This window comes from Xiphophorus hellerii, chromosome 22 (genome assembly GCF_003331165.1).
Source record: "Xiphophorus hellerii strain 12219 chromosome 22, Xiphophorus_hellerii-4.1, whole genome shotgun sequence".
NCBI lineage: Eukaryota > Metazoa > Chordata > Actinopteri > Cyprinodontiformes > Poeciliidae > Xiphophorus > Xiphophorus hellerii.
In genome coordinates this window covers 3,276,641-3,300,651 of record NC_045693.1, presented here as the reverse complement: position 1 = coordinate 3,300,651, position 24,011 = coordinate 3,276,641, and the positions used below count along the sequence as shown (strand labels likewise).

Below are 24,011 nucleotides of genomic sequence, written 5' to 3'. Positions count from 1 at the left end.
GATCTATCTATCTATCTATCTATCTATCTATCTATCTATCTATCTATCTATCTATCTATCTATCTATCTATCTATCTATCTATCTATCTATCTATCTATCTATCTGCTGAGCCATATGGAGCTACAGTAATGCAACAATAATAAATATTACTGGAAATAATTTGCACTGCTCTAACAGATCTAAATCTAGTATGTATTGATTTGTGAAAAACAAAAGATTTGGAAATATGTTTCCTTTGACTAAATTTGTTAGTATTATTTATTTTTACTCACTTTAAAGAAACACTTTACTTGTTTTACACTTTTTCTTTTTGATTACATAATTTTGAAAATAAAAATCAGATAGTTTTTTTTTCACTTATGCATGAATAATATTTTAGGTTGAATTTATGATATAGTTAAAATCTGCAATTTAATTCTGGCTGTAATTCCTACAATGAGTCGGTATTTAAATATGTTTGTTGTGAGTCACAGAGGACGGTGACTTCTTGTCAGAGTTTGTTTCTGTGTCTGTATCCATCTGCTCATCTCTGCTCCCCTGTCTCCTCCTCTTCCTCCTCCTCCTGTTCCTCACATCATCTTGTAATGCATATACAAGGATCACTAAGATGAGTCATCTCCATCTTTCTCATCATCTGACAGGTCCAAGTATGAATTTCCCCTGGCTGTCTGCCACAGAACCCTTTCTGTCTCCGTTCTACAACAACGTCGTGTCACCGAGTACAACCAGGCTGCCTCAGATTTTACTATCACTGACACAGAAGGATTGTGTTCCTAAAGTCCAGACTGCTCATCTGGAGATGTCTGCATTTTCATTCTGCTTCAGTCCCCCCAGCTCTGGTTTTTGTTCGCATATTTCCATTATTATGCTGTCTAATGTACAGTACTTTCGTGGTAAAGAATAGTTTCCCTGCCCATCATCTGTCATTACCAGAAGGACTTCCTGTTCCAAATTGATAGATTAGAACAAAATGTCTACCGGACTGTTCAGGAGTTTGAGGGTTTATTCAAATAAATGCTATTTTTCTGCAGCGTATTATTAAAGACAAACATGTTGAGACTTTTATATCAACTCTAAATTATCCTCATTGACATTTCAGTTCTACAAAAACTTTAAATAAAGTTTTACAATTTCAGAGTAAAATCCAATACGAAGGCTGGTACAGAACACTTCAAACTATATTCAATATTAAGCCAAACATTAGAAATATTGGGAATTGATGACAGAGCCGGCCCGAAGCATAAGCTCAGGGCCCCCAGAGCATCATGGGCCTCCCAGGATAGCTTGAATTTTAGCACCGAACTTAGATCTAAAATTAAAATATTTACTTCCTGACAATTAGAATACTGTTAAAGTTTCAGCATAAATAAAAACTAGATATAGCATAGAAAAAGATTTCAAATTTTTAAAAACTGAAATTTAAGATTCAAAGGACTTGGTAAGTTTCCTTTGTAGGAGTACAAAGAATAATTTTAAGTGATTGATTGTTGTGTTACCATAGCAACAATCTGACGCTGCGAGTTTTCTCAAATATTAATTGGTTATCCATGATTACCTTTGAGCTCCGCCCACTCTCCCAGTTTCCACCAAATTAGCATCAAAAACCTTTTAATGGTAGAGATCTTCTAAACAAAACAATAAAAACTTTTTTGGGACGTTCCTGACTGATTTCTCTCGGAGATCCCAGGCCATGCCGCCCTGGGTGGTGAGCCACATCACTGGTATTAAAATCTGTTCATATTTTGTAAATAATTTGTGTTTTTTCTTCTGGAAACTGAAATATGAAAATATCACCAGCTTAAAGTAAAACAATTTGAGATTACATGTTGTGAATTGGCACATAGAATCTCATGGGGATGCATTTACAGTTGTAACCTGAAAATGTTTATGTTTTCATGGCACTTGGCTTTAATAAACTTTTACCAAACTGTGTTTAAGGTAGACATTTAAGCTAAAAAACTACAAGTGGGATTCAGAGATACTGCAGGCTTTCTGAGCTTTTCTCATAAGAGCAGAATTACCTGTAATTGAAGCCGCTCCGTTCTGTGATCATCTGTTCCTTTCTGTGAATGAATATTACTATAAGGCGGAAGAAGGATGCTACTTGTAAAGTGGATATAATGCGTTCCTAGATATGTGCTAGACAAGCCATGAGGCCATTATTGTCTTGGTGAGACGCTCTGAATGATAATTAAATATGCCACTTCTGCTTCACTGATTCATTTCCTTCACAGTTTCTGAGCTCAGATGAACACATTTTTCAGCGCAGAATGGTTTTATTGTATCCAGTTTGGCCTCATTACGAGGCCACAAGGGCTTGTTGTGGGGGGAGGGCAGAGGCCGAGTGGAGGGAGGGTGGTGGGGGGGCGCACCCCATGAAGACATTGTGCTTAACATCACTAAATACTTCAGACGCCACGTTGTTCTCCATCAGTTAGGTTATTTTTAAGCAGCCAGGAATCTTTCTGAGATCCTAATGAGAGGCGCAGCCATCCTGCAGGGTCATAAAGACTCATTGGTTAACAAGGCGTCTCTTCACTGTCTCTCTGAGAATCCTTGATCTTCTTGGGTTTTTCTCTGCTGCTGATCACTGTCTGTGCTGGACGGCATCCAGGCGGCGAGCCTCCTCACCCCTCGCCCTGCCCTGCCGCCGGGCCTCGTGGATCTCCGGTCAGAGGAACGCCTCCTCGGTGGCTGTGACAGGGGGAATTAGGCGAGAGATGCGGGCCCACTTGCCCTGCCTGCGTAGGGGCTTATCTCGGTCTAAGCTGAGGGACTAATAGCAAAGCCTGCCTTCGCTCCAGCCGCTCTGAGGGCACAGGGAGCCATCTGTCCACTCTGTGGATCACTGAAAAACAAAGGGACCAAACACCGAACTCGGACTTCAAACTAAAAGGCCATTCATCCCAAAGATACCAGAACCAAAGAAGACGAGTAGGAATTTCTCCCACTCCAAGGTCAGTTTGGTCAAGAGCCGGCCCTGATGGCTGCAGGTTGCTCAGATGGCTGTTAATGGTAAGGCTGAAGCTTAGCCAGAGAGAAACTTGAAGGTATTGCTTCTGCACATCTAATGGGCGCCAGACAAAGCGAGGCTTTGTTTTAACGCGCTACCCCTGACTCCTATTAGGCTGAGATATTTTCAGCTTCGGCTTGTTTTTCACTCCTCTCCTGGGTTTTTCTCTTAAACTCTTCACTTCAAACAGCCCAGGATTGTTTGAATTTAGACCTAAAGCCAAACTTCTGATGTATCTCCGTTGTTATAACCTTCATGCTGAGTTCTGTATCGCCTCATGATATGTGGAGGCTCACAAAACGCTATAAATAGTCGCCACTCCAGATAGTCACGCTGTAATCTCTCTCATGCGTTGTTTGAACATTTTTAATGTGATAATTGTCACATTTTATTAAATATAAAGTGTGCTTTTGTTGATCTGAAGACCCCTTTAAAACAAAGTGGAATACAGTATGTAATAAAGCGTAACTCATCACAATTGTATCACATTGTTCAAAATTAGACATTCCTTGGTTTACCCTTAGATTTTGAATTCATAGTCTAACAAAATCCCTCCAGTAATCCACTTAGACATTGTTCCCCATTTCCCTCCAGGATTAAGGCCCTGTGTGTGTGGGTGTGTGGGTGTGTGTGTGTGAGTGTGTGTTTTAATTGTCTGAGGCATACTTCTGTCTGTCAGCATTCACAGAGCAGAGTTTCCTCACAGGTGATCTCTTTTTTTATCGTGTAAACTCTTCAGTTGCCGTTGTGCATCGGGGTTTTGTTCAGAAGTCTTGACTTGCTGGGGATGACAGAAATAGGTCAAAAGGGTCTTAGCATTAACTAAACAAATCTTGGGCCTGCAGGATTAGAGCGAGACGCCGCTGTTTGTTTGATGTAGTCATTGTACCAATACACAGAGACGGGAACGCTGTGGATGTTTGCTGAAAGATGTCCGTCTCTCTTTTATTTTTTTTGTGTGTGTTTGATCAGATGGTTGAGATTCGTGCAGCTTCATCGGTTGGGATTGTTTCATTTCCTGATCCCGTTAATTTACTGCATTATTTGGGTCAGTTGATCCTGACACATTTCATGATGATTATCACTAACTGGATTGTGCCGTTGGTGGTCTGACTGACTCAGTTTTCGGTTATGTGTTAAATAGTGAGGTTTCTCTAAGGTAGGATTTATGGAGGAGTTTGAATTAGAAGCTGTAAATTACACAACCAAGAAAAAGTAAACAGCATCTATTGAAATACATACAGCGGAAACCCGAAGTTTACATACAACAAATTAAAAGACACAGAGATTTTTTTGTCTCTGTCTGTAAACCAGACCAAACTTCTCTTGTTTTAGGTCAGTTAGAATCACCAAATTTATTTCTGTTTGCTAAAAGTGTATGATGAGAGAATAAATATATCAGATTTATTGATTTATATCTTGGAAACCAGAAATTTGCATACATTTCCTCTGTATTTGGCCTTTGAATTGCATGACTTGGGTCAAACCTTTTGGTTTTCCTTTGTCAACCTTCTCAATAGTTTGCTGCAGTTCTGGTTCCAGATCTGGTGAAAGTGTGCAGGCTGCCTCAATCACACACACTTTTTAAATGTTCCCACAACTTCTCCATATTATTAAGATCAGAGTTTTATGATGGCCACACCAAACACTGACTTTGTTGTCCTTAAGTCACTTTGTATCCACTTTAGCTTCTGAGGCTCATTGTCCATTTTCCAGACTAGTTTGTGCCAAAGCTTTTACTTCTTTGCAGGTTTCTTTAGATGTTGCTTCAATATTTTCATAAAATGTTGTTTTCTCGTAATGCCACCTATTTTATGATGTGTATGAGCAAAACTGCCCCGCAACATTATGCTGCCACTGCCATACTTCACAGTTAGGATTATGATCCAAGCTCCCAATTTTTCCTCCAAATGTAATGATGGTCATTATGACCAAACAGTTGCACATCAGTTTCATCGGACCAAACAAAACACGACTCCAGACATAAAGATCCTTGGTTGGATTTCTAGTTGGATCCTCTCAGACCATTTTTCTTCAACATCCCAACACATAAAACATAGAGCGCACCTTCCATTTTCATGGAATGTAAGCAAAAATGGAGTGGTGACATATTTGAGCATTTGAAGGATTTCTCTTTCGTCTTTGATAAAACACCATGAGTCATTTCTCCCACTAGTCCTAGACTAGCATGTTTGTTTTGGTTGCATTTACCCAGAATGCCCTGTTCTATAGTCCACTTCCTACTTTTGGACCGGGCTCCGGTCCACTTGGCGTTCACATAAGCATTCAAACTGCATCAGAGTTCATTTCAACCGAGCCGAGACTGAGTTTTGTGGACAGACAGAGTTAGCTTCTTTGGTTTGCATCAGAGTTTGATTGGCATTCACATCTTCCCAAACGAACCAGACTTTCCAGACACAGCAACTAGAATTCAATGAAAGTGGACTAAACAGTGCTGAATATCTGACTTGACAATAGCTTTCAGATGTTTTGTTGTATATACATTAATTCCCTGCAGAAGAACGATTCAGTGGAAGATTTAAAAGCCATGTATTAATATACGGTTTATGTCCAGGATGGCAGAGCAACATCAAAACATGCTTTAACCGGATTACCAGCAGTGAAGCCCCGCCCATTACTCCAGTTCTGCTGGATATGTAAACCACACATCCCTGATTTTGTCTGGTAATGACAAAGCAAGATATCTGAGTTCTGTTTCATTGGCACAGCTGGTTAAAAAAATATTTATTTTTTCTTTTCATTTTTGACTTGAGATCTGGCTGGAATATCAGAACAAAGCCATCAGAAGCAGAACATCGGAAGTGAAAAACAACCCAGAAACTGATGTTTCATCTCGTATAAACATTCACCTTCATATAGACAAACAGAAAGGACTTAATCTATCTGTCAGTGGGATGAAAAATCATGCATGCCAGATCAGGTGGATTTGTTGCTTTTAAGGGCAATCAGGATTGCTGCTAGCTTGCAGCAAACACCTTCTGCTCAGCAACTTTGCATGAAATGTTTTAAGAATGTTTTCATACCTGGTAGTCCCGTAAACTCAGTTCATTTGGGACCAAAATAGAAAAATGTATCCCCTTTTCAGCTGCTGTGGTTCGCTTTCTCTCTGTACTGTCAACAAATCAAACTAATTGAGGAATCTGTTCCCCTCCTCGCCTGGGAGGGCGCTGCACCAGGACTCATTGAAGGAAACGACACAAAAACCTCTGAAGACACTAAACGCAACTTCCTTCTTCACAAAATGTAAACAAAAATGGAGTAGCACCAGATTTTAGCGGTTGGAAGATTTCTCTTTAGTAAAAGACCACAAATCATTTCTCCTGCTAGCGCTAGACGTGCACATTTGTTTTGGTTGTATTTACCCAGAATGCCTTGCACAGTAGTTTGGCGCTCACACTATGCATTCGAACTGTGGTAGAGTTCTCTTCAATCAAATCTGATGATAGACCGAGGTTTATCAGAGGACCAGAGTTTTCTTTTTTGGTCCACATCAGTTTGAATACACATCCACACCTCTCCAAGCAAACTGAACTTTTTAGTCAAATGAACTGGAGTTTCATTAAAATGGACTAAACAGAGCTGGTGGGAATGTGCCCTAATCGAATGTTCACTGAAATCCAGACTGTCTCTGACTAAAATTACTTCTCTCCCTCACTTAGATTAGTTTGCTTATTAGTTATGCATCGTCATTCGTCAGAGTCTGAACAACAACTTCTCAGAACTCTGATAAGCTTATAAACACTGCAACTCTGGTCCTTTATAGAGCTGAAGCCGTTAGGTCCAACAAACTGTTTTAATGCATCATCATTCTTTATTTGTTCCTCAAATACAAAGAATTGGACACGCACCAGACACAGTGGACGTTGTGTGGTGTTTTAGAGGAAAGTCACACTATGATCACTTGATTCTCAGACTTCCACAGCACAAGTGGTTTCCTTTGTGTCTCATCTTATCCCAGGGAGTCACACAACTTTTATTTAGCTGGAACTAAAGACACGTGAAGATTGCAGCGTGTGATAGGCTTTTCTCCACCTCCAACTCACAGCTCCACGATGAGAAGACAAACAGCAACGATCCATAACGCCTCAGACACCAGCCGACCCTGATAAATTCTCCAAAGAATCCTTTAAACAGGATGAAAGTAGCTGCTCAAACTTTGGAACGTGCTTCGCTTGCCTCGCTGTGCAAACTTTTGACGTCAAGTTACAACCTAAAAAGTTGCTATATTTTATTTGCATATTATTTGTAGACAGACAAATGTAAAATTACGTTGAACTCTTCAATATTGATAAAACATTCCAGTTCCACTGGCAGATTATTTCACTTATAACATGGGAAAAATGTTATAAGTGAAATCCTTTTTCAATGGAACTAACATGTTTTGTTATCAATATTGAGGAATTATTTACTTTAAAACCAGCACCTACTGTATATCTTGTTGAAAAGTTACTTTTAAAATATTTTAGTCTTATTTGCAGTGTGCTAAGATAACTGTGGTGTTCCAGACAAAGAAATGATGGAACCTCCAGGATTAAGATTGTTAGATACTTTTGGTCTGATTATGCTCCTATGTGTTGGAGGCTGTTTGGTTGTATAATCTGAAGGTAAACGAAATATAACAATTCGCCATTGGTGGCGCTCTTGCTGTGCACAAGAGAGGTGAGCGGAACCTGTGCAGAAGAAGAGATGTTCTCGGTTCGAAAATAAACGTTGCTAAATGTGCCACTTCCAGTTATCTGCTTGAACAGTATTTTATTTGACCTAGTGTATCATACACAACAATAATTTGCACTTGATTTTAGACATAAATACTTGGTCAGATTTTGGATTTTTGCAGTGAAGGTATTTGTTTGGAAAATATTTTATTTAAGGACATTATACCAAAGGGCTGTGAATAAAAATGTTCGGCTCCTTTTTCAGATATGTATTCATTTATCATTCCAGTTCACCGTCCCTACTTTGTGTTGGTCTGTTATATAAAATCCCAATGATATACACTGATACTTAGAATCAGTCACTAATGTGACAAAGTGCTGTAAAGTTAATTGGGCGTCAATACTTTTGCCAAGAGCTGCAGGTGCTATTAAGGTCCATCCCTAACGACTCAGGAGAATTGCAATTTCTACCACAGAATAAAAGCTTTTACCTTTGCTTCGTCAGGTTGCTCTTTAGCAGAAAAATGTTTGAGGACAGGAAATGATTCACTTCATTTTCCCTTTTCTAATACCAAAGTATGACATGGCCATTAGCACAAGCACCCAAATCTTCTTAAGTGGAAATTCATAGAAGTAGATCCTGTAATAGACACAAACCTGATTATTTCACCTCAAACAGAAACTCAGTGATACCTGAAGAAAGAAGAAATCCAGATGAAACTGCACCTTTGAAAGATGTTCTTGAATGTGGCTGATTTCCTCCTCAATTTTACACATCATTTCCTCCACATCCTGAAGCATTAAACCACTTCTAACACAGAGACACGTCTTCGTCCTCTCTGCAGAGTATTCACCACAAAGATCTGAAGTCACTGAGGATGTCCGACAAGGAAGAGATGACCTTGGACGGCGGCCTGAACGTCACGCTAACGCTGAGGCTGCTGATGCATGGAAAGGTAATCAGCAGATCTTCAAGGCGTTTTCCTCTACAGACCCATCTGAAGTGATTTCATTCTGACTCCACGTTGTTCACCTCTTTTTCCTTTATTTTCTCTCACAGGAAGTGGGCAGCATCATTGGAAAGGTCAATTTCATTTACATAATTTTTTTTGTACTTCCTAATTGAATTTGCCTTAAAAAACAAAATATATTTTTTAAATCTCTTTATTTTCAGAAAGGAGAAACAGTGAAGAAGATGAGGGAAGAGGTGAGTATTGTTTGAAGTCATCAGTCGGAACAAAGTCTGAATGACCAACAGCCTGTGTTTGCAGAGCGGCGCTCGCATCAACATATCAGAGGGTTCGTCTCCTGAGAGGATAGTGACCATCACTGGACCCACAGAGGGAATCTTCAGGGCTTTCTCCATGATCGCACAGAAGTTTGAAGAGGTACAGATTCATCCTCAGCAAGTTCTCAGGTCAAAGGTTAATGAGTTCTAACTCGAGAGTACAAAAGCACACCTTAGATTTTTCTCTGTCAATGGTACGGTACAGGATTAGGACCAGAAATGTAAATATTATTTTGACTGTTTTTCTCAGAATTCAGATTTTTGATCTCAAGATTAAAGTCAGATTTTCTCTTCCCAAAGGTCTTAACCCGCTAACAATGGTTATGAAGCAAATACAAAAAACTGTATTCCAGAAACTAAGTGCACCCAACGATTCAAAAGCTCGACGAAGCTGATTTCCATATATGGGCGTTTCAGCCCACATAGTACTTCATTTCCTGCATAATTCAGTTTGGGCCATCAGATAGATGGTTTCACATTTGTCTTTAAAATCAAATTCAGTTGACACATTAATTCATGGGTGACTCAGTGGCTGCAAAACAAGCCCAAATCACCACCCCTCCCCCACCGTGCGCAACAGTTAGAAGGTTTTTGTTCTGTATTTATGACCAAACGTCTCCAGAGGAGATTGTTCAAGAAATATTGTCGTCTTAACAACACGTCCAAACAAGCCATTGACATTTGGTCTTTCTGCAGCATTTCTGCCATGAACTTTAATATTTTATGTCTCATGTCGAAGCAAACAGATTGGTTGCCCGGCAGCGTCGGTGGTATATTTGATCGACAAAGTTTCCCATACACTGCAAAAACACAAAATCTTTTTTGGTCTGATTTATAGTAAATTTATTCTAGTACTCCTGAAATAAGACGAAACTAACTTACAAGTAACTTTTCAGGAGCTTGTTTTAAATAAATTTTTTAATATTGATGAAAAAGTTTTAGTTCCCTTGGCAGATTATTTCACTTACAAGACATTTTTTCTATATTATAAGTGAAATAATCTGCAATGCAACTAGTAATTTTCATCATCAGTATTAAGAAATTACTGACTTAAAACAAGCTCGAATATCTTCCTGAAAAGTTAATTATAAATTAGTTTTGTCTTATTTCAAGTTTACTAAGATATTTACACCAGAAACTAGACCAAAAACACTCGGCAAGACTTTGTGTTTTTGCAGCTTACAGTCGTATTGAATAAATTAAAATATATGATGAGTCTTGTTTGTCAGATTAAATCTACCTTTTGAAAATAACAACCTCTAGGCAGATTCAAAATATTTTTTCTGTTGGTCTGATGTAATATTTTGTTTTCAAGGTCATGATTTTATTCAACTGGAAGTGGAAAAATCACCATAATTAACAGAAATGAAGCTTTCAAACATCCAGCTGTGTGCAGTTAATCCATATAATATGTTTCACTTAGTGATGAAGTTCCTGAACTTTTCAGTTTATTCTAATTTATTGAATGGGTTTGTATTGTATAATTAACTAAAGCAAAAGTAGGAAAAATAAGAAAATAAAGAAAACAAAAATTATAAAGGTTATTAATACATCCATCAGCCCCTGTGTGGATTAAACAGGAATGAAGGGATTATATGATACCAGAACTTGGTAAAATCCTAGAAGTGAGTATTTTCTTTTCTTTTCACCAGGACTCCATATCAACGTCCATCATTCTCTTTTACAAAAACATTTCCAGAAGCGTTTCGTTCCTCCGGCTTCGCAAAATAACTGAAAAGGACACGTCAAACCGAGCTGACGTTCTGTAGGTTCAACAAAGGAAAAAACTGCAACATATTTTTGAATTCCCCCCAGGATATCACCGCAGCCATGACAAACAGCAACGTGACAAGCAAGCCACCTGTGACACTTCGTCTGGTTTTCCCAGGGAGCCAGTGTGGCTCGCTCATCGGCAAGGGAGGCTCCAAGATCAAAGAGATCAGGGAGGTACGGGCTGCTTGTCCTCCTTCTTCTCCAGCTGGAATTTGTTTGTCTGAACCCACACAGGAATAAAAAAATCCTCCGAGACTCAGAAATCAAACAATTCTTGTTTTTTCTGCTTTAAGATGGTAACTGCATCTGAAAATAACACCCAGTATGCACAGAATCTTACAAATAATATTACAAAATATCTACAGTCCTGTAGAATCTACAGTTTCTAGTTTCACTTAGAAACTAGAAACTAGACTTAATATCTTATTCCACTTGAAATACTGACAAGAATCGCTTCAGCAAGATATAAGAGAATGTTACAAGTAAATAATTTCTTAATGTTGATGTAAAAGTTCTGGTTCTTTTTACTTTTGTAATTTCCACTGAAATAATCTGTCAATGGAACTAGAATTTTTAAAATCAGTATCAAGGAATTACTTAAAACAAGCTTCTATATCTTCCTGATAAGTTACTTTTAAGTTAGTTTTGTCTTATTCAAGTGTACTATTTCCACTAGAAACTGAAATGACTTGGTAAGATCCTGTGTTTTTGCAGTGTGCCTGTATGGATCAGTTTGTCCAAATGGACAATATTTGCGAGTGTCTCTTCAAATATTGGAGCATGCTTTGCCTTTTAGGCTGCAGCTGCTCCCTGCAGGTCACAGAGTGTTTGGGGTAATCTTCAAACAGCTTTTCAGCGCCTTCCTTTCAGGAGTAAACAGCCTTTGTCTCGTCTGTCTTTTGGGTTGATGTGAAGACCACAGGCGCTCAGGTTCAGGTGGCAGGAGACATGCTGCCGGACTCCACAGAGAGGGCCGTCACAATCTCCGGCACTCCACAGGCCATCACTCAGTGTGTGAGGCACATCTGCTCCGTCATGCTGGAGGTGAGTTCTGCTGCCGGTTCTGTGAGGCTGGAAACGGTTTGGGTTCAGTCTGGAAATATAGAAGATGTTCAGTACTACTGAGCATTGAAAGCAAAATGGAGGCTTTTGTTTTTAAAAAAAAATCCAAAACATTTAGATGAAAGTACACTCCGTTTTAATTTGAGGGTTTTCCTTATCAGGACCTATTAAATGGTCTTACCTCCAGTGAAACCAGATTATTGTCATTATTTACTGAAAACAAGCAAAGTTAAAATAATTCAGCCTCTCAATCAGGCCCAGTTCTTGTTTCAGTGTTGATTCACTTCATTGAGGCTTGAAAACATTAATATTAATTTCCACCACAGCATTTTTTCCACTGTGAGCCATTTACATGTTTTATTTTTTCCCTTTTTGATATGTTTTGATGTAGATTAGCTGCTGTATTTGTGTTTGCTGTCCTGTTTTTGACCCAGTACAGGCCGGACTTCAGCTGAACAGAAAGAAAAGAAATAACTTTGCTCTCGTATACTCAGAAAAAGAAAACTGGGCTTTGACCTTTTCAAAAATTACAGATTTAACATTAGATTACTTTGGTTCACAGAAAAGTTTATGGTTGACTGATTGACTATTAAATGTCCTTTTTCTAATCCCAAACCATCATCCTTCCACCGCTGTGTTTGACATTCTTTGATTTTCTCCAAACATGGTGCGTTATGATCTCTAAAAGTTTTGCTCTTCATTCAGATTTAGTTCTGATACAAATGCAAACCATCCTGCTGCATCCAGTCCTGGAAATCTCTCTCTCTCTCTGTAGAAATAAACTGTTTGGAAATGTCCTGATTTCTCTTCTCGGATTGAGCGACAGCAACAGTTACTGCTGTGAGGTCATTGCTGACGTCTTTCTGTTCTGACTTTGTGTTGATGCACTGGTTTAGGCTACAGACCAGTAAGCCACTGGTTTCATAGAGGGGTTCTTAACTGGTGATAATCAGTTGATCCAAATTGGCTCCACAATTGTTGAGTTAATGTCAGAGTGGAATCTGAAGTGTGACTTTTTTTTACCTTTGTCCCAATATGAAAAACCCTAGAAATAAACGTTGTGACGTTTATTTCTAAACGTCACAACGTCGGTTCTGTCATATTTTACTGGCAGCAGGTTTGCATTCATATTCTAATTCCTTATCCATTCTATCAGTCGCTGCCTGCTGAGTATATGAACCTCTTTGTTTTGCTTCTTAGTATTTCTTGCAGCATGTCAGCTGGAGAAGTTACTGTTAATGTATTCCTGCTGCATTAAGTGCAGCCCTGGATTTGGATTGGAGCTTCAACTTATTCCTAATTATGGGGTCTGCTCACAGCTTTCTGTGCTTCAGGGTCTCATGTTCCTTTCACTGCAGATGTACAGGGCATAAAAATGCTGATTGAGTGGTATAAAGTAGCGGATAAAATGCACCGCTGCCAGCTGTGGGAGTGCATAATGTTTTCTCCTCTTTGGTTTGCTCGCCTGTGCCTCCAGTCTCCACCGAAAGGAGCAACTATTCCTTACCGTCCCAAGGTCCTTCCTGCCGGAGCTCACGCTGTGTTGGCCCCGCAGCACTCTGCACAAGTAAGTGGTCAAACACTAGTAATCAATCTTTTAAAGTGTATGAAAATTAAAAAATGCAGCAGCTGAATAACACCGGTCATTAACCACCAGAGGGACTCAGTTGCTCTGAAGTAATGTCTTCATGCAGAGAGATTATAAAGGAAATATGTTAAGGAGGCTGAAGGCAGAAGATTATGTGGAAATATGTGACTTTTACAACATCTTGCATCACTACTCTCAGCCTGATTTACATGCTACTTTTTACATGTCACATAAACTTTACTGTAAAATGTACTTTAAAATGATTTCAAGTGATAAACCAGGTCAGCAACTTTTTCCATCCTGCAACAACAAAATAAAACTCACCTACAGCTGAAACATTTTTTATGTTTTATTGTAAAAGCTAGAAAAGTTAATGTAAAATGTATTTCTGCTTTCAGATTTTAGACAAAAATTGTTTATTACAAAACAACAAAACTATTTTCTAGAATGAGGTGATCTGGAAAATGAAGACGGATAGGTCACATAGTTTGAAGCCAATTAGTTTGTTATAGATATTAAAAGCAAATTTTGCATAAGAACTTACTGAAAAGCTCCTCATCTGACTGTTTCTTATTGAATCCATAATCTAAACCATTTGTTTGGTTTTGAGCGAGCTGCAGGTTGCTCACCCTTGCGATGAACTAACACGCATCACATTTTCATTTAGCACTTCAGAAACGGCTGAAGTCTCAACATGAAGATGTTTGTCTTCAAGTCAACACATCTCAGTGGGAGCTGAGGATTTTACCATGAACAAAATCACTGATATCTGGGCGAAATGTCCATTTCTACGCCGTCTTCCAGACACTTCCGTCATTTCTGCTATCGCTAAATAATTAAAACTACATCAGTTTTTGGATTTAGCTGAAGCAAAAATCAAATACTGTGGATTTTTAATTGGGTTACTTTTACACTTGTGTTTCAAAAACAAAAACAAGCAAAAAAGACATGCATATTTTTTAAAATGGAACAACCAGTGAATAAACCATATGCATACTTTTGAGCTATTTTGCCAGGGAGGATAAACAGATTTCAGTTTGTAGACTGAAATCTACAAACTGATTTCAGTCTACAAACTGAAGTTCCTTCGACTGGAACTTCGAAGTTCCAGTCGAAGTTCCAGTCGAGAACTTCGACTGGAACTTCGAAGTTCTCGAAGTTCCAGTCGAGAACTTCAGCTGGAACAAAGTTTGGACTCTGGGGAGTTGAATACAAAATAAACACTACATCTTCTTATTTTTCTCAGTAAAAAACATGTATTCCTTCCCCTTCAATTCACAATTATGCACCAACCTATTAAAATATCCACAGGTTTGTGGCTGCTGCATAACAAGATGTGTAAAAAGTGTGAGACATGAGTTGTTGCATGGCAGAGAGAAACCTGGAAGACGGGCTGCGTGTAAAGTTCACGTGTTGATCTGCCTGGCAGGCTGCTGTCCTGAATTTTGGCTGTGTGCGCTCTGACCTATCAGACATCTGTTTATGTTATTGGATTTCAAGCCACAGTCAAAGGGGGCAGAAAAACAGCAGATGACATTTAGATGAAATTCCATCAGATCCATACACATTAGAGCCGGGAAGGGAATGGATTTCCACTGCGCCTGGCCGGGTCACACTTCAGACTCGGCTGCACAGTTTCTGTTTCGTGTTCCAACATGTCAGTTTGTCACCCCTCGTGTCTTGTGTCCTTCCAGGCGTTTGCAATTCCAGGACAGTATGCATTTGCACATCAAGATGTAAGTAGAGCCAGTCTGAGCGACCGCCATCCGTCCTAACGATCTACTCCTGCCCACTCCTTCCAAGCACACCAATACGCCCTTTCTGTGTCCCACTCTGCAGAGAGGAAACTTCAGTAACCCCGATCTGTTGACATGACTAACACTAACCCACAGTAGTAACCTGCATTGATTGAAATGGAAATGATCTCATTTATGATCAGTTGTGACTGTATTCTGCATGCTTTCTAAAGGCAGATCGATCTCTTTCACACTGACACCATCTGTGATGTTTGTGAACTTCAGATTGTAGTTTTCAGCTCCTCTGAAATAATCCACTTTGATTGGTTAGCTCTAACTTCCTTCCTACCCTGCAGTTGACCAAGCTTCACCAGTTGGCTATGCAGCATATCCCCCTCCCTTCCCTTGGGCAGAGCAACCCTACCTTTCCTGGTACGTACCCACGGCTCCCCGGGGAAGTCCATCTATCCCTCTGTCTTCACTCCTTTCGGAAATCACACCATCAATACGCCGCTGTTACCTCAGTGAGGATCAAGGATGTCTCCATTCTCAGAGTTTACAGACTCTCACAGGTTTTTATCTTTGTAGGTGGTGGCTTTTCTAGTCGTACTCTGCTTTTCGCAGATGAAAGGAGAGAGAAAAAGGAAGCCAGTTTAAAGGTCAAGCCACCAGAGTATTGTTTCATCAATAATCTTGAAAGTTAGCCACTGAGATATTTACACTCTGAAGAGGAATATTTTACAGACGGAAGCAGACAGACTGAGATATTTCAGAGTCATGGCAGCTTCTTTGGGCGAGGAAAATGACAGGAATATTTACAGATCAGTAAATATTTCTCACGATTTCTCATTTCCTCCCAAATTTAAGCCCATTCACCCAGTTACCCCCGTCCAAAAAATCCTTTACCTTCACAACATTTCTCCTCTAAATCTAACATCATCTTGGCCACATCATCCCCAACCTCAGTCGTCCCAAACTCATTTAATCTGCCCCGACTAACCACAAACATTACACTGCATCACAAGCTGCGTCTCCATTCACCATATAATTGTGCAAAATGGGAATTATGAAAATAAATTTGCTTAATAAAAACACGGCAATTTTGAAAAAGAAAAAAACTCACGTTTTTCAATAAGTTTTTGCTGTAGGATGAGTTGTTTTTCAGCTGTACTGATATATAAAACTGCAATATAAAACACTTTTTTTGCATCACAATTTATGTGATTTATGTTATATATTTATTTATAAGCTATGTGATCATTACTAAAGGCAGAAAAGATGAAAAAAGACAACAGGAAGTGTTAGAAGGATGATGACAGCATGATTTTTTAATGATTTATCGTGTGAACAAACTTATTCATGTATGATTTTATTTGCGTTTCTTATTTAAACACCGCAATTGTGAAACTGTTTTTTCAACATTCGCGGAATATCGACGTTTTGCGCATATTTGGAATGGAAATGCAGCCAACAGAAACAGATCCAGATGCTTCTCAGTCACTTAGAACGTCATCAAAGGTTGGATTTATTTCACAATTTCAAGTTAAGAAAAGTGAAACTCAAATTATAGAGATACAAAACACACAGAGTGATATATTTCTAAAAGGCTCACTTTTGGTGTATGCAGAGCAATCTGTGCAAGAACAGTTTTTTAAAATTGAGTGGAGAGAAAAAGTATACACACTAAAGTTTAGTTGCAGTCAGAAGTCTCCAACTTCTGCAACCGTTAAATACAGCTGAATCAAAGGAAAAGTTATTGCTCAGGTGGTTTGAAAACGTCTCGACTTGTCCAGGAGGAAATTCATCCAAACATCGGCAGCAGTAGAACTCAAAGCCTGGACTTGGTGATGGGTGGGTGTGGCTTTCAGGAGGGGATGAGATGAGCTGAAGGTTTTATCAGAGCAACCTGGACTTCCTGAACGCCTCAGCAGAACCACAGGCTGATCGCCTCCATGTCACGCCGCACTGATGGAGTAATTCATGCAAAAGGAGCCTCAGCCAAGCCCCGAGTGCATATACTGTGCTTAAACATGAATTTCATTATTTCTGTATGAACAACAAATAGATCACCTCACTGCAAAAAGATAAAATGACCAAGTATTTTTGATAAAATTTGGTCTAGTTTCTATGTCAGTACACTTGAAGACAGAGACTTACAAGTAACTTTTCAGAAAGATAAGAGCTTGCTTTAACTCAATAACTCCTGGCAGATTATTTCACTTATTACATGGGAAAATGTCTCATCAGTGAAATAATCTGCCAGTGGAACTAAAACTTTTTCATTAATATCAAGTCATTGTTGACATGAAACAAGCTCCTTTATCTCTCTAAAAAGTTACTTGTAAGTTATTTTAAGATATTGGCACTAGAGTGTAGAGCAGAAATACTTTATAAGATTTTGTGTTTTTGCAGTGCAGTCGCCTTTTCTTCAGGATGTGGGCCGCATGTTTCCATCTCAATATGACATTTCTTTATTAAACTTCTCCTTTTCTATTGCTCTTCAACTAAATTAGGTTTTTTTCTTTAGCTGTAAGCAGAATTAAGTGCTTAAAATATAATCACTCTGTGTGTAATGAGTATTTGAGTTTCATTTTTTCTTTTTAAATAAATTGACTTTTTGATGAGATTCCATTAGACGGAGAATCAGCTGCACATTAGATTTTTCAGGCAGGTTTTATGCGATAGCCATCCTCAACTCAGACTTAAAACTGCAGCAAGAAAAAGGATGAGCTCTGTATATATACAGTATGTTTGTAATTTATATGTTCAAGATACATAATAGTAATGAACCAGCCTCAGTGATGTTGATTTTTCATGTCATGAATGTGTGAACCATCAGCACAATGCTGTTATTAGCGATTCTTGTCCTACTTTGCAGGATTGGATGTTTCTGCACCCACGAGTACACAGGAGCTGGCAATTCCTAATGATGTAAGTGCTCCACTGTTTCACCAACACTTGCATCCTCATGCGGCTGAGTTCATTAAAACTTTCTAGGAGACGAGTTATGATGGGAGATGTTGGGATGCACACATCTGAGCAACAGAAAGTAATTCTCCTTTTTCTTGGCCGACAGATATTACTTCATAAATTCACCGTCTGCACCGTCAGAGAGGAGTTGTCGGCAGTATCGTTGAATATTACTACTCGTAAATAAAGCTAGCTAATTTCAGGTCAAAGATACAGATAGGTGTTCATGTAGCACTGAAGCTTAATAAGATTAATGATGAATTTAAACCAGTCAAGGGAGGAGAGCTACTCAGACTGCAACTAAACAGATATTTAAACCAGGATTTTTGTGCAGGATTTTTGTATCCACACTTTAAGTAGATAAATACGTCATAGTCCTTTAAAGATGACTCATTTTAAGAATGAGGTACAAAATTACGTCTCTTGCTTTCCTTATTTCTGTCTGATATTTTATACTTCTATCATGTTTGAAATAAATAACCATAGAAATATTTGGTTCAATATCAAACAACATCGAAACATATTTAGTTTGAAACCATATATGTAGTTTCTAAACTAAATATTTAGCTAAAAAATTAAATATATATTTTGCTAACTAAATACTCATCCAAACCAAACTTTTCATTTTCAAACTAAATATTTACTTTCTAAAATTATTTAGCGCAGACCTCAAATGTAGGAATGTTATTCCATATTATTTCTGCAATAATATGTGACTGATAAATTAACACATAGGACCGGCTAAATAAACCAAGTTGCTTTCATTTTAACTGTAACTTTACAAACAGCATGTACATTTTGGTTTTGGAGGAGTTACTGATTTTAGCAATATATTAAACAACTGTGGTCCACTGAGCCAGCAGCCATAAAATTAGAAAACAACAACAACAATTCAAACTCGTGTCCAGTTGTTTAAAGTCATTGTAGTGCTTTGAATGAGGTGAAAATTAAGCTGCATTCATTCTGAGACCGCAGCTGAAGACCTGCAGGTTAAAAACAAAGGGAAGACCACTCAACCCTGATTTGGCCCTTCAAAGTTCCCGTTATCGCTCTCTCTGTTTAATGAAATGCACAAACAACAAAGTGCCTGTCTGACCATTTTGCTGGCTGGACCGCTGTCTTTCTGGAGTCTTCTTGTTACCAGGCAACCGACAGAGAATCATGAAAGAGTCAAGCAAGTAACCTTTCCCTAAAATTGTGAATTGTCAGTCAACACCACGCATAAAACAAACAAGAAGGATTTGACACGGTAATCACCGAGTTTCAGAGGCGCTGGTTGGTAGACAGATCACGGCGCTTCTCTCTGTTTACAGACCATCATATTAAATGGAAAACAAGCAAATTCCCTAAAATGTTGAGAATTAACGGAGATTAAAAGCCAATCTTCTACTGCGCTGACTTGCTATCAAATCCCGCTTCACTCCTCAGGCCAGACTTTCTTTATTAGATATGAATGGAGGTAAGAATCAGAGAGAAGAGAAGGAGAACTGGGTTGGTTTTTGTCGCTTCGGCGGCCCCTATCTTCTGCTGTCAGATCTAATTCCTGGACAGCGCTGAAATATGAGCTCTTTTGTTATTTACATGCTTTCAATCTCCTCCCGCTAGTTTATTGGCTGCATAATTGGAAGACAAGGCAGCAAGATCAATGAGATTCGCCAGGTCTCTGGAGCGCACATCAAAATTGCCAGCGCCACTGATGGCTCAGCCATGCGCCAAGTCACGATCAGCGGCTCGCCGGCCAGCATCGGCGTGGCCCAGTACCTCATCAACGCCAGGTGAGACATTACGCAGGGCGGCCACGTCCCGCCGGGCTTCACACCGCAGCCTGATGATAAGGCAAGCTGCTGTAAAGGGCAGATTTGTTGTGTTTCTGGGTGAGGCTGGATTTGTTCCAACTCACTGCTTCATTCTGTTGACTGTATTAAAATCCTCACTCGCTGCTTTTTTTCCTCCTGCTTCTTTTTCTTTTTTTTAAAGCTCATTCTTTGATTTTTGTGTTTTCTCATCCTTGGTTGTAATAGTTTAGTTTCATTGTGACTTTTTGTCCAATTCAATTTTTGGAGTGTGGTTGTTATTTATTTATTTTTTTAAGTTATTATTTGTTAAATATTTAGTTTTTTCATATTGGTTTTTAGGTGAAGATTACAAAAAGGTCAAAGTATTGTATTGTGATTATCAATACAAATACGCAATAGGAAACACAATTTTCAAAAAATTTGTTCAATTATTGTCAAACAGAAACGACTCTGGCGTTTTCTCCCAGCTTTTACTGCCGCCATTTTGCGGATTATCGTAAATGCCACTAGTAGTATGAAGTGCCGTAATTTGCTAACAAATGACATAAACTGGTTATTTGAAGGCAAAATTTTTTCTATTTTACATAAGTTTGAAAGGCTAATAAATTGATTCATAAACAAAAATAAAAGGATACTATATCTTTATTTTCAGTATGTCTCAGTAAACGTAAAACATGGTTCAAGTTAAAAGTGTTTTCTCCATTTCAGGTTTTGGTATTTTTAGCTAAGTATCTCTTCTTTTTCTTGTCTTTTCAACCTTTTTCCACCCTCTGGACTCCAGCTTAGAGATGGCTAAATACACCATGCAGGTCGCGTCCTCTGCGACCCCCATTGACCTCAACATGAGCTTCTCTCAAACGGTCCCCACCGCCTCCAGCGCCGCCACCTCCATGGCCGTCCTGGCCGCCTCCACCCCGACCCCCTCCACCCTGCCGGCCATCCAGAGCCCCCACTACGCCCTGCCCGTTTCCAGCCTGCTGGGGATGAAGACGCTCCCCGTCCTGACCGTCCATCCGGCAGCAGCTTCCAGCCTAACTCAGGGTTTGACCCCGTATACTGCAAAAATGTCGACATCTGGTGCAAAAAAATCTGACCGGCAAAAGTTTTCTCCTTATTGATGCCGCCTCGTTAAATCTACAGGGCCAGTCAGAAGTTTACATACACTTTCTTTTTTTTTTTTTAAGAGTTGGGTTATGCTTTCAGATATGTACACAAACCACAGCTGATGTTTGGTTAAATCCACCAACAACCTTCTGGGTTCATTCAATTGGCACAGAAACATTTAAACTAATGCGGTGAATTGATTAAAACAAAATGTAATCAGATTAATCACTTATGCTTAACTTTGCAAACTTGAAACATAAATATGCAGGAATGTTGCCCATCCTTCTGCCGCACCACAACCACTTAAAATGCAAACAATGATCAGATTTCTTTTGTTTTTGCAACAGAAAACAGGTAATGTGGTCGTCCACTACTCAGCAGCAACTAAAGAAAATTTACTCCACAACACGCAAACAAGTAGGAGCAACTTGTTCCTGAGACAAAGTCCAATATCTCTTGTACTACTGTGTGTAATGTCATTGCATTACTGGGTGAACTTTTGTAATGAGTCTCCTTTTCAAATAAATTATTTAAATCTACAGCAGCGTTGTTGGGCCACTATAGATAGAAAAAAATGAATGAATTTACGCAAAACATTTTAGAAACTTTACGATGTCAAATTTTTGGGGGGTAAAATTTACTCTTTTTTTTTTAAATTTTCTACAAAAAACTAAAAAATTTTGACAAAAGAAAATTTGAATTTTTTTCTAGAAATTTTCTGAGATTAATCTAAAAAAAGTTTGAATTTCTTTCTAGCTAATTTTTTGACTATTATATATCAAAATGTTTGTTTTTTGTTGCTGATTTCTGAAATTAATCTCAAAATTACAGATTTTTTGCAGAAACGACTTCATTTTTTATTTTTCTATCTACAGTGGTTCTCATACGCAGTCGTATAAATCAGATTCATGTCACCATTAGTGTATGTAAACTTCTGAGCAACCTTCTCCTCAGTACCTTCCTGATAAGACTTTATTAAAAGATGGCAGATATTTTAATATTAACATATAGATTTGAAAACACAGATGCCCATAGATATTTTCCAGGAGTTCCTTTTGTTTTCCATAAATCAGGAGGATATTAGAGTCAGACTGAAATGACAGGAGTATTAAACAAGTCTTCGTTAATTAAAAGAGTCGACTGAGGTCTATAATAACATCCTGATGTCATGTGAACATGCAGAATAATTAAAGTGGATAACTCAGGCTTTTATTAGTATCCCAGGGAATATATATATATATTACATTATTATGAGCTTTAAAGGAGCACTTACTCCTGGAGAAGGAATTTCTGTAAAGTGTGTTTCTATCTGTTTAACTTTAAAAAAAATTAGATTAGAGGTTATCACCTAGGATCAGACGGTGTGGTGCTTTGAAAGACTGTAAACTGGTTTGTTTGTACAGTGATTGTTTGTGTTGTTTTTAATGAAGATTGGCCCCGTCCTGCGTGTCTTTGTTTCACGGTGGGCTCTCATCAGCGCCAACAGGCTCGGGAGTCCTGTAGTCTCGTTGCACTGTGGCCGGCTCTGATGGGATTATCGTAAAGCCACAGTGGATTCACAGCTGACTTCTCTTCCCAGTAATCCTGTGGAGCAGGATTGGCCTGAAACGCGTTTGCTGGTTTGGTACGGCTTGTTGTGTGTTCTCCAGCGTGAAAACAAGGAGAACGCCTCAAAGAACTGAACTCACATCAGTTGTTTTAAATTAATGTTTTATTCATCTTTCCGATGCGGGCATGCACTCCAGCAATGGCGTATTTGTAAGATTTGTAAATAAAATGACTTGGAAATAAATGGAACTTTTTATGAATGCAGCTTGGTTTCGTTTTTGATTTTGTTAACGGGGAAAATCTTTCATATGCCACTGATTTCTCTGACTGCTTAACATAAACACAGACCTTGAGGATTTATCCCTCGGTTAATGGGCTTTGACGGATCAGACTTCTGTTCCACACAACTCCAGGGTCGTGTAGTAAAAGCAAAAATAAAAAAATAAAACGAGATTTACTTATGAGTAAAGTCAAAATGACAACTCATATAAATTCATCTTTGGCTGGATGCTTATAATCTTTAAACTCACAGTTACTGTCACTGGGAAATTAAAGTGCACCCTCACTCATATCAGGAGATTTATTTCTCATTATTATTCAATAGATATTTTGAATGCATCTTTGTGATTGTTTTATTTTGTATTAACTCAGGTGATGGCAGTGATGAATGTGTGTTTTCAGGTTGTGCAGAGCAGCATCTGTACCGAGTCAGGCCAGATGACTTTTTAATCTTTTAAAATAAATAAAACAAAGACAAAGCAAAAATATTGTGTTTTCAAAATCACTGCTGCTTTCAAGAGAAAGTAAACGCCTGGTGATGCTAATAAGTCTTCTGAATTCAATTGATTGAGAGCCCTCTATAAAATTAAACAGTTATTATTGCTGGTCTGTGTGCAGAGTACAGATGTGTTGTCAACACAGAGATTAATTTAAGAATAAATGTTGTACTTTGACTCCTACTACTGTACAGAGAGGAGGAATATTTGCAAATGACATGTTAAATCGCCAATTTAAATTAAATTCACCCAAAGGTCAGACTGCGCAAAGTTCAGAGAAATTACAAAAACATCCAAGAGCTCCATCTCAGCCTTAGTTAGCAGTTAAATATTAAAGTTTATAACTTAACAACTGTTCTTTTCAGTTGGAAAAGTTTAAACTTTTTAAAGTTTCTTATGGTTGCCAGGAGAAACGCTCTTCTCTCCAAACAGTGATATTGTTGGATCATTTGGTGGGTCATTTATGTTTGTGTTGTTTTATAGCTCAACAGGTCTTGCCATATTCAGTTCATTAGTATAATATTAAATGTCTTACAGTATCTGTTGATTCCTTTGTATTTAGTTTTTTCTGCTTTTAGTTTTAGTTTTTTTTTGTTAGCTTTGCTCTTTCTCTCATGTCTTCTGGTTCCTTTACGTCTCAGTTCGACTCGCTGTGTTAATTTTTCACCTTCCTTCAGCTT

At 38.6% G+C, this 24,011-nt stretch overlaps 1 protein-coding gene across 3 annotated transcripts; it reads left to right on the top strand.

The window, feature by feature from the left end:
- Positions 1-1,596: 1,596 nt before the first annotated feature.
- On the top strand, positions 1,597-22,819 carry LOC116712847 (poly(rC)-binding protein 3). Of its 3 annotated transcripts, none has more exons than XM_032552690.1 (13): positions 1,597-2,958; positions 8,536-8,646; positions 8,751-8,774; positions 8,865-8,897; positions 8,962-9,078; positions 10,794-10,925; positions 11,667-11,795; positions 13,291-13,380; positions 15,096-15,137; positions 15,494-15,569; positions 18,016-18,068; positions 19,713-19,882; positions 20,685-22,819. In XM_032552690.1, exons 2-13 carry the CDS (start codon positions 8,569-8,571, stop codon positions 21,019-21,021), a joined length of 1,281 nt encoding a protein of 426 aa, XP_032408581.1. In that variant the 5' UTR covers positions 1,597-2,958; positions 8,536-8,568; the 3' UTR covers positions 21,022-22,819. The 3 variants fall into 3 exon arrangements, with proteins under 3 accessions (XP_032408581.1, XP_032408579.1, XP_032408580.1); XM_032552688.1 differs by having other exon boundaries at positions 1,597-3,016; XM_032552689.1 differs by having other exon boundaries at positions 1,597-5,699.
- Positions 22,820-24,011: the final 1,192 nt, after the last annotated feature.

Excerpts from the sequence above, each read along its gene's own strand:
- LOC116712847 (XM_032552688.1), top strand. Across the intron at positions 8,647-8,750 it reads GGCTGCTGATGCATGGAAAG|GAAGTGGGCAGCATCATTGG; the intron begins GTAATCAGCAGA and ends TTTCTCTCACAG. Across the intron at positions 19,883-20,684 it reads CAGTACCTCATCAACGCCAG|CTTAGAGATGGCTAAATACA; the intron begins GTGAGACATTAC and ends TCTGGACTCCAG.